The 15,032-nt window shown below is 61.8% G+C and overlaps 2 protein-coding genes across 3 annotated transcripts; both read right to left on the reverse strand.

The window, feature by feature from the left end:
* Nucleotides 1–769: 769 nt before the first annotated feature.
* Nucleotides 770–8,960, reverse strand: CPNE7 (copine 7). Of its 2 annotated transcripts, none has more exons than XM_088062117.1 (17): nucleotides 8,898–8,960; nucleotides 7,508–7,654; nucleotides 6,467–6,851; nucleotides 4,370–4,552; nucleotides 4,227–4,301; nucleotides 3,779–3,853; nucleotides 3,618–3,701; nucleotides 3,443–3,532; nucleotides 3,208–3,306; nucleotides 2,776–2,862; nucleotides 2,636–2,695; nucleotides 2,419–2,552; nucleotides 2,256–2,310; nucleotides 2,042–2,093; nucleotides 1,841–1,974; nucleotides 1,491–1,727; nucleotides 770–1,286 (listed from the first exon to the last, which is right to left on the reverse strand). In XM_088062117.1, the coding sequence occupies exons 3-17, from the start codon at nucleotides 6,671–6,673 to the stop codon at nucleotides 1,149–1,151; spliced, it is 1,710 nt and encodes a 569-aa protein (XP_087918243.1). In that variant the 5' UTR covers nucleotides 6,674–6,851; nucleotides 7,508–7,654; nucleotides 8,898–8,960; the 3' UTR covers nucleotides 770–1,148. The 2 variants fall into 2 exon arrangements, with proteins under 2 accessions (XP_087918243.1, XP_005531946.1); XM_005531889.2 differs by lacking the exon at nucleotides 8,898–8,960 and adding an exon at nucleotides 8,027–8,152.
* Nucleotides 8,961–9,227: 267 nt separating this feature from the next.
* Nucleotides 9,228–14,396, reverse strand: RPL13 (ribosomal protein L13). Its single transcript, XM_014260560.2, has 6 exons — nucleotides 14,342–14,396; nucleotides 14,052–14,164; nucleotides 13,058–13,199; nucleotides 11,559–11,732; nucleotides 10,227–10,283; nucleotides 9,228–9,425 (listed from the first exon to the last, which is right to left on the reverse strand). The coding sequence occupies exons 2-6, from the start codon at nucleotides 14,153–14,155 to the stop codon at nucleotides 9,267–9,269; spliced, it is 636 nt and encodes a 211-aa protein (XP_014116035.1). The 5' UTR covers nucleotides 14,156–14,164; nucleotides 14,342–14,396; the 3' UTR covers nucleotides 9,228–9,266.
* Nucleotides 14,397–15,032: the final 636 nt, after the last annotated feature.

The following is a 15,032-nucleotide window of genomic DNA, read 5'->3' on the forward strand; positions in this document are numbered from 1 at the left end:
GGAGCCCTGCCCAGTGGCACCCACATGGCAGCTCTCAGCTGGCCCCTACCCCATGAGGCTGTGCCAGGCCCCAGTCTCAGTCCCTGTGGTGGCCTTGGACACACCCTGCCCCTGGGGATGTCACCTTGCCAGGAGCATCTGCTGGCACCGTGCTGGCAGCATCAGCACACAGCATGTGGCAGAGTGCCCGGCACATGGCACAGCACGATGCACGGCACATGGCACAGCACACAGAACATGGCACAGCACACAGAACATGGCACAGCACACAGAACATGGCACAGCACACAGAACATGGCACAGGACACAGAACATGGCACAGGGCACACAGCACACAGCACACAGCACACAGCACAGGGCACACAGCACAGGGCACACAGCACAGGGCACACAGCACACAGTACAGGGCACACAGCACGTGGCAGTGGCTGTGTGCTGGGCAGCAGGGCCCGCTCCGTTGCCGCCTCTCTCTGCTCCATGCCCTGGATTCGGGGCCGCAGCACAGCGGGGCGAGCTCTGGCACATCAAAGCCGCGGCTGCTCCGGCGCTCCCGGCACGCTGCCGGCCACGGGCACCAGAAGTGTGGGGGCTGGGGCTGCCCTCGGCTCTTGTCGCCAGGTAAGGCAGCATGATGTCACTGAGAGGGGACACGGCAGCATCCAGGACCTGCCAGGCTCTCTACCCACCCCTACTGATCCCCGGAGGGTGGGGGTCAGCACCCAGAGACAGCAGGATGGGCACAGGGGTGGTGCTTTATTGGGGGGATCATGCAGCCTCCAAATATCACAGGGACAGAGAAGCGGGGACCGAGGGGACAGAGGGGACAGCAGGGGTGGGTCTGGGCCGCAGGGCACAGAGCTCCAGGAGTGAGCAGTGCCGGGGGTGTCCTGCACTGGGGAGCTGGGACTTTCCCCACGTCCCAGCCGGGGGGGCTGTGGCAGGGCAGGGCCTGGCGGGGACCCCGACTGTCCCCACGCCACACCAGGACAGTGGGGGGGTCTCACTGGGGCACGCTGAGACTGGGGTTGGGCGCCCTTCACTGGGACAACCCAGGGCTGGGGGACACTGGGGGTCTCTCACTGGGGGAGCCGAGGCTGGGCTCGGGGGTCCCTCGCTAGGGAAAGATGAGGTTGGGGTTCGGGGGTCCCTCACTGCGGGGAGCCGAGGCTGGGCTCGGGGCTGGGGGGCCGGGGGCAGCGCGGGGGGAAGGCCTTGTAGCTGTAGTACTCCACCACCTGCTTGGGCACCTCGGCCAGCACGCACTTCGCCAGGGCCGTGGGTGACGCCTGGGGACATCGGGGACACCAGGGTGAGCCATGACATGGGGAGGGGACGGGAGGGGACGGGAGGGGAGGAGATGGATGGGAGAGGGAAAGAAGGGACGGGACAAGTCTGGGGTGGGACGGGAGGGGATGGAAAGGCACAGGAGAGGACGGGAGGGGAGGGAAGGGCCGGGAATGGAAGGCAGGAGCTCTCGCTGCCCCACTCACGTTCTTGAACTCGCGGAACGGGACGAACTGGACGATGTCGCGCAGGACGGGCTCGCCCTTGGGGGAGCGCAGGACGCCGTCGTCCCCGTCCAGGATCTGCATGTCCGTGAAGTCGGCGTTGCCCACGCCGACGATGATGATGGACATGGGCAGGTAGGAGGCGCGGACGATGGCCTCCCGCGTGTCCGCCATGTCCGTCACCACGCCGTCCGTCAGGATCAGCAGGATGAAGTATTGCTGGGGGGGACAGGGATGCTTGGGGGGCTGCCTGACCCCGCTGCCAGAGCAGCCACGAGTGTCACGAGTGTGCGAGGCCTCAGCCCCGCCCTGGTGGGGACGGTGGCACCCACCGACGCCTCCTTGGTCCGCTCCTCGTCGGCCGCCACGCGAGCCACCTTGGAGATGATGGGAGCCACGTTGGTGGGGCCGTAGAGCTGGATTTTGGGCAGGCAGCTCTGGTAGGACTCCACGACACCCTGGATGCCTGTGGGGTGTACGAGGGGTGAGGGACATCCCAGCCATGGATCCCGCCCCTCTGGAGCTGGACTCACCCTCACACTCATCATTGTCGGGGTTGAAGTTGATGGCGAAGTCGTGGGAGACCTGGAGGGAGGGAGGGGAGGGAGGGGAGGGGACAGCTGGTGCACCCCCTACCACAGCCCCCGGCATCTGCCAAACCCCACCTGTGCCACAGCCGAGGGCACCCAGAGGGACGAGCTCATCCCTGGGGTGCCACAGGGCCCTGGCAGCCTGAGACCCCCTCACCTCGTACTTGGGGGGGATCCTGGCACCAAAGCCCAGAGCCGAGAATTTCTTATCGCTGCAAGGAAAGGGGTGTGCCACCACTGAGCGCCTGTCACCAGCAGCTCTGACCCCAAGGGGGGCATCACCGATGCGTGTGGCCCCGGGGACCCCCAGAGCCACCGACCTGTCATAGTCCTGGCAGATCTCACCCACAGCCACCAGCGCCTTGAGGTACTCATTGGGCTGGTAGGGGTTGATGTAGTGCAGGGAGCAGCTGTTCCGGGGGTCCCCGTTGGAGGCCGTGAAGTCGATGGCCACCTGGTGGGGGGCAGGGGGGGCCACCAGGGTGAGCAGGGCTGCTGGAGTGTCCCTGCTGGCTGGGAGGGGAGGCCGCTGCTCACCGTGAAATGGATCTGGCAGCCGCCCATGATGTAATCCAGGAAGGAGTAAACCCTGTGGATCTTCCAGAGGGAGCCGTGTCAGGCAGCCCTGCCCCGCGCCGGCCCGTGGAGCCTCGGCACAGCCCGGCACAGGCGCTCACCTTCAGGTCCAGCAGCACCACCACCCCCGAATTCTTGTAGTTGCGCTTTTTGATCTTGTACTTGGGGTTCATGCAGTCCCACTGCACCTGTGGCACGGGCACCCGCGCTGCCTGTGGCCCCCGCCCGGGCCACGGCCTGGCCTGGCACCCCCGGCCCCGGGACACAGTGGCCCGGTAACCCTGCACCCCCACAGCCCCAGGGTGCAGCTGCCTTCCCCCACTCCCAGCCACCCCCCAGGCTCCAGCCACCCATCCATCCATGACTGATTCCCCAGAAGACCCCAAACCCACCGTCCCTTCCCCAAACAGGAGAGCAGCGAGAAGAAAATGACACCAAACCCAGAGGAGGAGCTGGAAGGTGGCTGCTAGGACAGGCTCTGCTGGCAGCACACAGGGTGACGCCCAGGCCATCCCCGTGTCCCCATGTCCCACCTTGTTCTCCCCCATCGCCTTCTGCATCTCCTCGAAGGTGGTGAAGAACTCCCCGATGAAGTCGTGCTTGCCCCGGGAGTCGTAGTCCCACACCACGCACTGCGACAGGCACGGCTCAGCCCCGGCTCCAGGGGCTCCTCAGCCCCGTTCCCAGCGCTGTGGGGTCCCCAGATGGGGAAGCTGGGGTACAGATGCCCCCAGGGCAGGAATGGGGGTCCCCAACATTCTTCCTCACCCTCAGCTTCCTCTTCTCCTCACAGCTGCAGAGCGAGTTGAGGGAGACTTTGAAGGGCTCCCAGATGGGGCTCAGGTTGTTCTTCACCACCTGCAGGACGGGGGGCTCAGTGGGGCTGGGGAGCCCCCGGGGAGGCCGTGGGGCAGCCGAGGGCCCGGTGCCGCTGTGGCCTCACCTCGGTGCGGTACACCAGCTGCTCGCTGCGGTCATCATCGATGCGGTAGATCTCCAGGAAGGGATCTGACTTGCTGAAGAGGTCCTGGGGGAGGAGGATGAGAGAGAGCGCTGTCCACCCCGCCTGCTGTGCCCTGTTTTCCCCCCGGCCACCCGGCTCACCTTGTCGTCCAGTTTCTTGGCGCGGAAGGCAAGCTCCACGTAGCCGTTGTTCCCCGAGATCTCCTCCGAGATGATCTGAGAGGCGGCCGTGGGGTGCTCAGTGCCTGGCACAGCTTTGCCCCCCGCCCACCACCTCCCTGTGGTGCCCTGGGAGGGGACAGAGTCCCACATGCCTGCCTGGCACAGCAGGGACATTCAGGATGGCCAGTAGATGCCACCGGGGACCCTGAGCCCACCCTCAGGGGTCTGTGTCACCCTACTGATCCAGTCCAGTGCCACCTGGAGGTCCCAGTTTGATGCTGTCCCTGTATCCCAGTCCATCACACGCCCTGTCTGGTGCCATCCCAGGATTCCAGCCCCATGTCACCTGTGCACCCCATCCCGGTGCCACCCCAGTGCCCGTGCCCGGTGTCCCCCACCCCACTGTCACCCCCAGCACGGTGCTCACCGTGATCGTGGACTTGCCCGCAAATTTCCCGTACTTGAGGAACAGCGGCTTCGTCACCCGTTTCTGCGCCACGATCTGCGAGAGCCCAGGGTTGGGGAGGGGGCACCGTCACAGGGTCCCCGGGCAGGGGTCCCCAGGCTCACCTGCCCCACGGTGCACTCCATGCCCCCCAGGAAGTCGTCATCGTGCGTGCCCACGCCGGCCTGGCCGTGGCTGTCGTACACCTCGAACCGCAGCTTCTGCACCTCCTCAAAGTAGTAATCGACCGTGAAGATCTTGGCGAACACGGGGTTCAGGTTGCTCTTGATCACCTCGCTGCGATCCACCTGCGTGGGATTGGCACAGGGCCTTGGGGTGCCAGAGCTCACACAGGGACTGGGGAGACAGGGATGCGGGGTGGGATGTTGTGATGGGGATGAAGGGATGGGACATGCCAGGCTGAGGGATACAGGGATGAGGAATGGGAGAATGAAGGATGAAGGGATAGGGAATGCAGGGAAGGCCCAGCTGTGCTCGAGTGAACAGCATTTGGAAGAGCCCCATGTGCCCTCCACAGCCTCCAGCCATGCCAGCCCTGGCTCTGGGGTGCTGCTCCCATGGGCTCCCTGTGGTCATCCAAGGAGACTCTGCTTTGCCACAGCTCTGCTGGAGAGGAGCAGTGGGTTGGTGCCAGGACAAGCTGCTGTGTCTGTCCTGGGGTGGCCACGCCTGGGGGTCACCAGCCCCCACCCTGGTGGCCCCAGTGGGCAGCAGGCGCTCAGCGTCTCCTGCCTGCACTGGCAGCGGGTGCTGAGCAGTTCCGGAGCCTCCCCCGCACCCGTCCCTGCCAGTGTTGACTCAAGGGGACACATCCTGGCCAGGGCACCCTGCCAGCCCCTGGCCCCTGCCTGCCCAGTCCGGCATCATCTGTCGGGCCCGCATTGCCGCCACCCTGCTGCAGCCACCCGTGTCTGTCCTGCGCGGGCACTGCCAGCCCCTCATCCTGGGGATGTGGCTGTTGGGTGCCTCAAGACCAGCAGGTCCAGCAGCAGGTCCAGGGCCATCTCGACTCCTAGAGCCAGCGGCAGAGCCAGATTCACGCACCGCCTCCTCTGGGGGAGGCAGGCTGGCTGGGACAGGAGCCACTCCAAAAGGTGGCTCAGGAGGGATCCTCTTGTCTCTTGGAGCTGGCACAGCACAGCACGGAGTGTGGCGTGGCACAGCATGGCACAGCACACAGAGCGTGGCACTGTGGCACGGCCGGGGACGAGTGTCTGGCATGGCACAGCACGCCGCGGCTGGCACGGGGCCCTTGTCCCCCCCTGGCTCCGTGCTGGCTTGAGCAGAGTCGATGACACGCCGAGGGATTTAGTGCTAAATCCGCCAGCTGAGCGGCCGCGATTAGAGCCGAGCTGCCGGTACCAGCCCAGAGATCAGCGTGGGGAGGAATGGAAGGAGCCATGCCAGCCCCAGTGCCATCCCGGAGTCTGCCAGCCCCACTGCCAGCATCAGCTCCAGTGCCAGTGTAAGCAGCAGCCCTCCAGCCCTGAGCCACCCCGGGGGTCTGAGGTGTCCCTTGTCCCTGTCCCGGGGCAGTGGAGCCACTCTAGAGCCACCACGCCCCGCCCCGCTGCAGCCCCAGTGGGCTGGATGTGAGGCAGTGTTAGCATCATCCCCACAGGCTGCCCGGTGCCCCACAGTGCCCTGCCCACCCTGCATCACCCCCAGGCCTCCTTCTGCACCCTGCACCCTGTCCTGCACTGTGCACCCTGCTCTGCATCATCTCCTGCACCCCTGCTCTGCACCCTGTACCCTGCCCTGAACCCTGCACCCTGCTCTGAACCCTGCACCCTGCTCTGAACCCTGCACCCTATTCTGCACCCAGCAGCTCATTCATTATCTCCTGCACCTTGGTGTGAGCCCTGCACCTCGTTCTGAGCTCTGCAACCCGTCTTGCACTATGCACCCTACTATGCATCACCTCCTGCACCCTGTCCTGCATCCCTGCTCTGCACCCTGTACCCTGCTCTGAACCCTGCACCCCTTTCTGCACCCTGTACCCCATTGTCTCCTGTACCCTGAACTCTGCTCCCCACTGTCTCCTGCACCCTGACCCCTGCTCTGCACCCTGCACCTCGCCCCCCACCATCTCCTGCACCCCTCCCTGCAGCCCCCTCCATCCACCGCCCTGTGCCCAGCCTGCCCCGGGTCCCGCCCTGCCCTGCCCGGTGGGTGCCAGCCGTGCCCCCCTGCTCTCCTACCTCCATCCACTGGCCCTGGGACTGCATCAGCAGCAGGACACAGGGGTCCGACTTGTTGAGGGTGTCTCTGTCCAGGAGGTGTTTACAGCTGACCCGCAGCTCCACCTTGGAGAGCACGGCCAGCGGTGCCTGCGGGCACGGCTCGGGCACGGTGCCCATGCCGGCCGGGCGTGCCGGGGGACAGGCGGCCCCGTGTGCGAAGGGCATGGGGGGCGAGGGGGGCGGCCGCTGCCTCGGGCGCCGTCAGGGAGCCGGGCAGGTGCCCGTCATGCCCGGGGCACGGCGCCCCGCGGTGCCAGGCACGGCCCCGGTGGCAGGACAGGGACCCCCGGGACCCTCTCCGGGGCGGGGTGACCGGTTCTGGTCCCGATGGCTCCGCGGGGCCCTGCAAGGCATCAAAGCACAGTGGGGTGAGCGGGAGCACTGCCCGAGTGCCCCCAAATCCCAGCCAGCGCCATGGGCACTGCTGGGGGGGTTCCCGTGGTCCTGCAGGGCCGTGCCCAGCTCTGTCCCAGCCCAGGGGCAGGATGCGTCCCGAGGGGAAAGGGGACCTAAGTGGGGTGGGGTACCCACCCTGGGGTGTCCCATGTGGGGCTGTGGAGTGGAAACCCCTGCGGGCGGCACCCCCAGCCCGGGCAGGGCTCTCCGGAGGGGAGTGGGAACACCAACTCCGTGTCTGTGCCACCAGGTGATGGATTCCCCCTGTGCTGGGGACGCCGTCCATCCTCCCCCCGGAGGCTAACACTGAGCCAGGCGATGCTGCCGGGTCAGCGAGGGGCTCTGCCAGTCCCGGCCCCGCTCCGGGGCTTGTCCCTCCACCTGCAGGGTGCCGGGCTGGGGCAGGGCAGAGCCCACCTGTGCCCTCTCCTGCCCGGCCAAAGTTTCCTGGGGAAGTCATGCAGAGCCCAGGCCCTCCCCGGCACGTGGTGCCCCAGCTCCGGTGGGCACCGTGCCCCTCCCCGGGATCGCGGGCACCCCTTGGCATCATCCACGGCTCAGTGGAGGGGACAGCGGCTCCCACCCTGCCCATCGCCCCCTCACCTGGGTGCTGGCGGCCAGGGCTGGGGCACGGCGGGGCAGGGGCTGCCTGGGGGTGCCGGTGTGCCCGGTGTGCCGGTGTGCCCGCCGGAGCTGCTGCCGCTGCCACCTCCACACAACTGACTCAAGCTGCAGCTCGGGAGCGGAGCCCTAAGAGGGAGATGGATGACAAGCTCCGTTAACTGCCTCGCTGCCGGCTCCGGAGCGGAGCCCACCCTGCACCGGGGCTGAGCGGGGTCCCCAGGGCCCTCAACACCGCTGGCTGTGCCAGGGCAGGAGCTCCTGTCCCAAGTGAGACCCCCCTGGCACAGCCACAGCCCCCCACCCTCCCCAGCTGCTCCCCTGGGGTACCCGAGGCCACCTTGGTCCTGGCACCCCACACTCTGAGCCAACAGCCCAAGCACAAGGGCGGGGTTCCCCAAACCCTCCGGGTGCCCTCCCCACATGCTGGAGCATCCAGACCCACATTCCATGCACACGGAGCCCCACATGCTGAGTCCCCAGCTTGGGACCCCCTCCTACCCCTGTCCCGCCAGCACTGCTGCTTGACTGCGGTGCTGTCAACCCAGCTTTATGGAAGATGATGTAATTAGCTCAAATTTGGAGGGATTAAAATGCAGATAGGGCTAACAAGCACGAGGGCAGCGCAGGGCCCGGGCTTCGGGAGCTAATCCCCAGCCTGTCTGGCAGAAATAGGCCACTCTCCTCCCCACTCCCCGCACAGCCCCCAGCCCGGCTCGGTGGGGCAGGAGGCACGGGCCCACAGCGGGACACCTCACCAGGCACACCTTGCCTCTTTGAACTGCCCCGATGACAAATGCCCAGATCTACACAGCTGTGCCAGGGCTCCAGCACCGAGTGCCCCGCCCCATCCCATTCCCATCCTTCCCAGAACTGATCAATGGGCTGGGTGAGTGCTCCTGGAGCAGCTCTGGTGCCACCAACACATCTGAGTGACCCCTCAGCCCCCTGCCCAGGCACAGGCAGAGCCTGGGATTCAAACAGCCACAAGGACCAGCCAGAACCCCCCCGTTTCTCCTGTGGTGCCACTTGAAGTATCACAGAATCACCTGGGTTTGGAAGACTCCAAGTTCAGTTCACCCTCTTCCCAGCACTGCTGAGGCCACCACAGTGGCCCCAAGTGCCACACCTACCATGGGACAGCCTTTAAGCCGTAGCTAAAGAAGAAGAAGAAATAGCTAAAAGGGCCCCAAAACTGTAGCAGGGGCTGAGCCAAGGGCCAGGAGTGCTGGATGGCAGAGCAGCACAGTCCAGCCCTGGGACTCAGCTCCATCCAAGCCCAGCTGAAGGACTGGGCCACACCTTGCTCCTTCTGTAGCCCCCCAAACGCAAGGAAAGCTCCCCATGTGCGCAGCACCTGAATGACCCTCACCATGACACCCAACTTGTACAGCTTCGCCTCACAGAGAGGTGTGGAAATCATCAAACCAGGAATACTGGCATGAAAGGCAGGGAAGGGGGCAGCAGACAAAGCTGCCAAAAACCCCTAAAGCCCCTCAGAATCAGAGCAGAAGGCAGCCCAGGCTGCAGCCCTGCCAAGGCAGAGGAGTGGGCACAAGGCAGGTGTTTAACTCGCTTCCAGGGAAATGTGGAGCCTCCAATCACAGCAAACGAGGCTTCCCACGCTTGAACACATCCCTGTACCGCCACGGGCACACGGCTCCGCTCCGTACATGTGCCCCAAAACCACAGCACACTCGGCTCTCTACGGCTTTTTATTGACAGTTCTGGGGAGAACAGTTCATTTCTTCTTCTCCACGTCCTGCTCTGCCGCTTCCTTGGCGCGCTTGGCGCGGATGCCGAAGAGGCGGGCGTTGGCCCGGGCCATGCGAAGGCTGGCAAAGGCCTTGAAGTTCTTCTCATCTTCTGAGATGACACGCGCCTTCTCCCGCTTGAAAACCTGCAGAGAGAGCGCCAGACAGTCACAGCCTGCCCCTCGGAGCCGTGCTGCTTCCCACAGTTATCCCAGCGAGGAGCAGAGCGGAGCGCTCGTGCCATCTATAGGCCCTGCCCTCAGCCAGCTCCGTTCCCACTGGCTCCTTGTGCTCCAGCACGGAGCACACTGGAGCAGGAATACAAACAAGCACCACGGGAAACCTGAGGCAGGTTTCACAGAATTGCAGCACTGTTAAGGTTGGTAAAGACCTTTAATAGTGAGCCCAACCGTCAGCCCAGCACCACCATTGTTACCACTAACCACGTTCTCAAGTGCCACATCTACCTGTTTTCTGAACTTGCAAGGGTGGGGATTCCACCACTGCCCTGTGCAGCTGGATGGACAGCCTGATCCGTGGAGCAATTTTCCTAATAGCCAACCTAAACCTCCCCTGGCACAGCCTGAGGCTGCTTCCTCTCCTGTCACTTGTCACCCGAGAGGAGAGCCTGACCCTCCTCCCAGCTCCACCCTCCTGTCAGGGGGTTGTAGGGAATGACCAGAGGTTTGTGACACTACTGAGAGAAGAGAGGATTTAGGGACAAACCGTGACCACAGAACCTGCCTGAGCACTCCTACCCCAGCTAAACCCAAAGCACCCTCAATTTCACAGTTGTCTCAAAGACTAATTCCTGGGGGTTTTTTGATCCAGGATGTGCAATGCCTGGAGACAGCCACCCTGAAGCTGTGAGACAGCAAAGAGAGAACCCTCTCCCCAAGTTCAACCTCAATCACATCACACAGAGAACATGATTAAATGACACTTACATTCTTGATGGGCATAACAGGTCCTGTGAGCTGAGTGGCCATCTTGAGTTCCTCTGGCTGCACAACAGAAGATGAGAATGTTAGAAGAACAGAATTTACACTTCTCTGGTTAAAACCTCAGCTATAGCACAGTCTGTATGCAGGTACCCAGCTTAAACGTGGTGCTAATGATCCTGACAGGAGCTTTAACACCAAACGGTAACGAGCACAGCACTTCAGAAAATTTGGCACTGATGAGCTGCATTGGCAACCCACGCTGTGCCCAGATCCGGCCAGAGCAGCAGCGGCCCTCAGCTCTGCCAGCTGGGACAGCTTTGACACCAACTGTGCTGTTCTCAATTTACACAGGATCATCTAGATTGGAAAGATCTCTATGATTATCAAGTCCAACCTCTGCCTGATTCACACCTTGTCACCAGCACAGAGCACTGAGTGCCACATCCATTCCCTCCCTGGACACCTCCAGGGATGGGGACTCCAAACCTCCCATGGCAGCTCTTTCCAATGTCTGACCACCCCTTCCAGGAAGCAATTCCTGATGTCCAACCTGAACCATCTTCCCTGGCACAAACTGAAGCCATTCCCTGAGCCTCCTTTTCTCTAGGCGGAGCCCCCACAGCTCATGTACACCCAACACGTTTCTCAGCAACTCCTTCTCAGGTTGATTCCAGCTTTTTGTAACAGCACTTCATCAGACAAAGATGACTGAACGTTTACTGAGTACAAGTGACTTCCAGCAAAAACAACTGAATCAGTGTTTCAGCTCAAGGCCCTTCCTCCCTGCTCTGAAGATGGAGTTAAGCAGCTTGGAGCTGCCAGATTCCCCACAAGATAGGAGGACAGTCTGAACTCAACCTTGTGTTCCCTGGATCTACTGGCAGCAGAGCCAGGGAACACAGCTCTGCTCTGATCCTGGAGAGGTTTTAATGAAAACCATTTTTGAATGTCAATAACAATTGCCTTCTGGAGCCTGCCTGGCACACAGCTCTGGAGCCACTCACAGCCTGTCCCTCAGCCTTTCACTGGCAGGACTGACTCCAAGGGCAATTTCCAGCCCTTGTGACAATTTAGCTCTCTAAACCAAAACTCAACTGGCTGAGTAAGGATCAAAACTCCAGGAATCAGCACCAAAACATGCCAGCAGCTGCTCAGCCAAATGCCTGGCTGAAGTGCCACTGCAACCCAGAGTGCCTTGTTAGACTTGACCCTGCCAGGCCTGGCCGTGTGCCAGGCTCAGAACCATGGGGTTCCTATGATGGGAGAAGGCTCAGGAGCTCTGCCTGACACCAAACCACCCAGAACAGGACACATTTCCAGCAGTCAGACACTCACAGAGCTGTCTCCCTTCTTGGGCATGGCTGGCTTCCTCGGGAAGAGGATGAGCTTGGAGTGGTACTCCTTCAGCCTCTGCACGTTGGCCTGCAGGGACTCGGTGGACTTGTTCCGTCTCCGGGGATCCACGGAGATCCCAATAGTCCGGGCAAACTTCTTGTTGATGCCAGCGAGCTGAGGAGAGAGAAGAGTGGTGTCAGCACGATCCCACCAGCCCGGCAGGGATCCAAGCACAGCCAGCAGGGATGCAGGGTCTGGAGAAAGGCTGAGGCCATCAGCTGAGCGAACAGCTACACTAACAAAGGGTGTCCTGGTGAATCTTAGTGCTTAAAATGTTCCTCAGGCTGATTTTTGCAGGTGGATTTCCCTAGAGGAGCAAAGTGCACCCCCTGTGGGACACATTTAAACTTGGATTCAGACGTTTATGAGTCAGCTCATGGACAGCTCTGGCTCACTGAATACTAGGAGCTGCATTACATCAGGATTTTTTTCCTAACCATCTGAAACAACATTAAACAATTTTTTTTTTACTAACTTAAACAAAAAACTCATTTTCATTTTGAAGACTAACAGCTGCATCCTACTTTGTGTTCTGCCATTACCCCAAAATTAAAGAAAATAAGTAATTAAGTATTTGGCACCCAGAAGAACAATTTCCCTGCCTCAGTGCACCAATTTCAGTTATAAATGTTTTAATTAAGACACTGAACCAGGCGCAGAGGCAGTTGGTGGCTGTCAGTGAGTCCTGATGTAGAATCTGATCACAGATACACAGTGGGCAGCCCTGCAGACCAGCTCAGCACACCTGGGCAGCTTACAGGGACAAGGAATGGAGAACAGGAAACACTTCCCACTTTAATCCAGCTGTTTGGACTAATCCAACTATTATTACCCTGAGAAGCTGTGCTGAATGGTTCTTCCTCCTGGTACAATATCCCCTGCTAACTCTTAAAACTAAATTGAGCTGGGTTTATTTGGTCCTCAACATGGAAACATTGGCTAAAATATTTAGAATTAGCACAAAAATGTTTAATAAAGAAACAATTTAACAAAGGTGATCTTAATCTTCCCATTCCCCCAAAAAAGTTTAGGAGACTCAAGGCTGTTTTAGAATTCAAATTTCATAGAATCTCTGAATAGGCTGGGTCAGAAGAGACTTTAAAGATCTTTTTAAAGGGTAGGGACACCTTCCACTATCTCAGGGTGCTCCAAGCCCTGTCCAACCTGGCCTAGGGCACTTCCAATGATGGGGCAGCCACAGCTCCTCAGGGCACTCTGTGCCAGGGCCTGACCACCTTCACAGGGAATAATTTATTTTGTGTATCCAACCTCGATTTCCCCTATTTCAGCTCGATTTTAATGGAATTTTAAATGACAGTCTGCCCAGATAAACAGACATTTACCTTACACACACCTGAGGAAGTCACCTTGTGCAGGACAGGAGAAGCAGCTGAGCTCAGACTTTATTTGGATTTTTTGAACTGATGTTCTGTACTTACTTTAAGCTCTTCCAGGCTGAAGCCTCTGCCAGCACGGACTTTTTTGTGGTATCTGATTGTAGGGCACCTCACGATAGGCCGGATGGGCCCAGCCACGGGGCGGGGGGCGATGCGGCGAGCCTTGGCCTGGCGAGCCTTCCTCCTGGAATGGCAGGATCACACGATCCTTCAGCTTGGGAATTACCTCTGAGTCACTGAGTCCAACCTGTGTCTGACCCCCACATTATCCCCACTGGGTGCTGCATCCAGCCCTTCCTTGGGACAGCCCCAGGGATGGGGACTCCAAAACTCCCTGGGCAGTCCCTGCCAAGGCCTGACCTCCCTTTCCAGGAAGAAATTCCTCCTGATGCCCAATCTGAGCCTCCTGCAGCACAGCTTGAGGCTGTTCCCTCTCCTCCTGTCCCTGTTCCTTGGCAGCAGAGCCCAGACCCCCCTGGCTATCCCCTCCTGTCAGGGAGTTGTGCCTCCTGAGCCTCCCTGTCTCCAGGCTGAGGCCCCCCAGATGCTTCTGGTGCTCCAGACCCATCCCAGCTCCATTCCCTTCTCTAGACACGGCCCAGCTCCTCAACGTCTTGCACTGAGGAACCAAACATAACCTCAGAGTACCAGTGTGACATCAGCAGTACCAGCACAGGGGACAGGCACTGCCCCGCTCCTGCTGGTCACATCACGGCTGATCCTACCCAAGTGTCACTAGCTTCTTGCCCACCTGTGACAGCCACGGCATCTCTACCGCCTGTGCCACTCCTGCCCTCGCAGGGAGGCATCTCCTGCTGCCCTGAGCGGCCGCTGCCATCAGAGACCCAGGGAAGAGCGTTCATCACTGTGGATGCAGCGATTCCGGAGATGTCTCATCACTTGGCTGCGGCTGGCAGCGGCTGGCCCCGAGCACGAGCGGGGAATGTCTAAACAAATCCACGGCGCCCTGGCTTCGGAAGCGGCCCCGCAGCACCCGGGCAAACCCTCCCGCTGTTCCCGGAGCTCCGGGACTCACCTGCGGAGCTTGCGGGCGGGCTGGTTGAACCAGGTGGCGACTCGGCGCTGCCAGTCCTTGTGGAAGTGGGGCTTCAGGATCATCCCATTGCGGCTGGGCGCCATGGCTGCGGCCTGCGAACACGGGCACGGTTAACGCGGGGACACCCGACACGCCCCCAAGCCCCTGCCCGGCGCGGCCCCATCGGCGCCCCCGGGGCCTCTCCCACGGCCCCGCGCGGGGCTGTGGCGGCGGCGGGCGCGGCCCCGGCGGGCCGATGGCGGCGGATGGAGCCCCCGGCCTTCACTCACCTCCCGCCACGACAATGGCGACCGGAAAGGAAGCGCGGGCGCGGCGGCGCCGGAAGTGCCGCGGCGGCGCCCAATGGGCAGCGCGGGAGCGGCTCGAGACGGGCGGGGCCAGCGAGAGGCGGCAGCGGCTTAAAGGGGCCGCGCACAGCGGGGGGAACGGGGACACAGGCGGGGACAGACACGGGACACACACGGCCATGCGGGGACACAGGCGGGGACACACACGGGACACACACGGCCATGCGGGGACACAGGCGGGGACAGACACGGGACACACACGGCCATGCGGGGACACAGGCGGGGACACACACGGGACACACACGGCCATGCGGGGACACAGGCGGGGACAGACACGGGACACACACGGCCATGCGGGGACACACGCGGGGACGCGGGACCGCAGTCACGCTCGATCGGCGGCAGCAGCTCGGTGCCCCCTCCCGTGCCCGGCAGCTCCCGGACAGGGGAATGGGAGGGACACTGGGCAGGAGTTATGTGGATCCCAAATCCCTGAGGAATCCCCATCCAAGCCCAGGGCAGGATCCCTGCTCCCCGCCCTTCTGGGGTAGCAGCATTATCTCCCATGAAGCAGGAGAGGGATGGGGGAATTCTGTGCCCCTGGGCAGTTGCCAGGTGCCACAGCAGTGGGATCCACAGCCTTTGCCTGGGAACAATGGCACAGCAGTGCTGG

Source organism: Pseudopodoces humilis, chromosome 14, assembly GCF_049639895.1.
Source record: "Pseudopodoces humilis isolate 2021_Gansu_Grassland_sample_001 chromosome 14, ASM4963989v1, whole genome shotgun sequence".
NCBI classification, from domain to species: domain Eukaryota; kingdom Metazoa; phylum Chordata; class Aves; order Passeriformes; family Paridae; genus Pseudopodoces; species Pseudopodoces humilis.

Coding starts and splice junctions, on each gene's coding strand:
- RPL13 (XM_014260560.2), bottom strand. CDS start 14,155: ATGGCGCCCAGCCGCAATGGGATGATCCTGAAGCCCCACTTCCACAAG. Junction 10,284..11,558: donor CCAAGAAGGGAGACAGCTCT/GTGAGTGTCTGA, acceptor TCTGTTGTGCAG/CCAGAGGAACTCAAGATGGC. Junction 9,426..10,226: donor CTGTTATGCCCATCAAGAAT/GTAAGTGTCATT, acceptor CTCTCTCTGCAG/GTTTTCAAGCGGGAGAAGGC.
- CPNE7 (XM_088062117.1), bottom strand. CDS start 6,673: ATGCCCTTCGCACACGGGGCCGCCTGTCCCCCGGCACGCCCGGCCGGC. Junction 4,553..6,466: donor CCCAGGGCCAGTGGATGGAG/GTAGGAGAGCAG, acceptor AATCCCACGCAG/GTGGATCGCAGCGAGGTGAT. Junction 1,728..1,840: donor AGCGGACCAAGGAGGCGTCG/GTGGGTGCCACC, acceptor TGTCCCCCCCAG/CAATACTTCATCCTGCTGAT.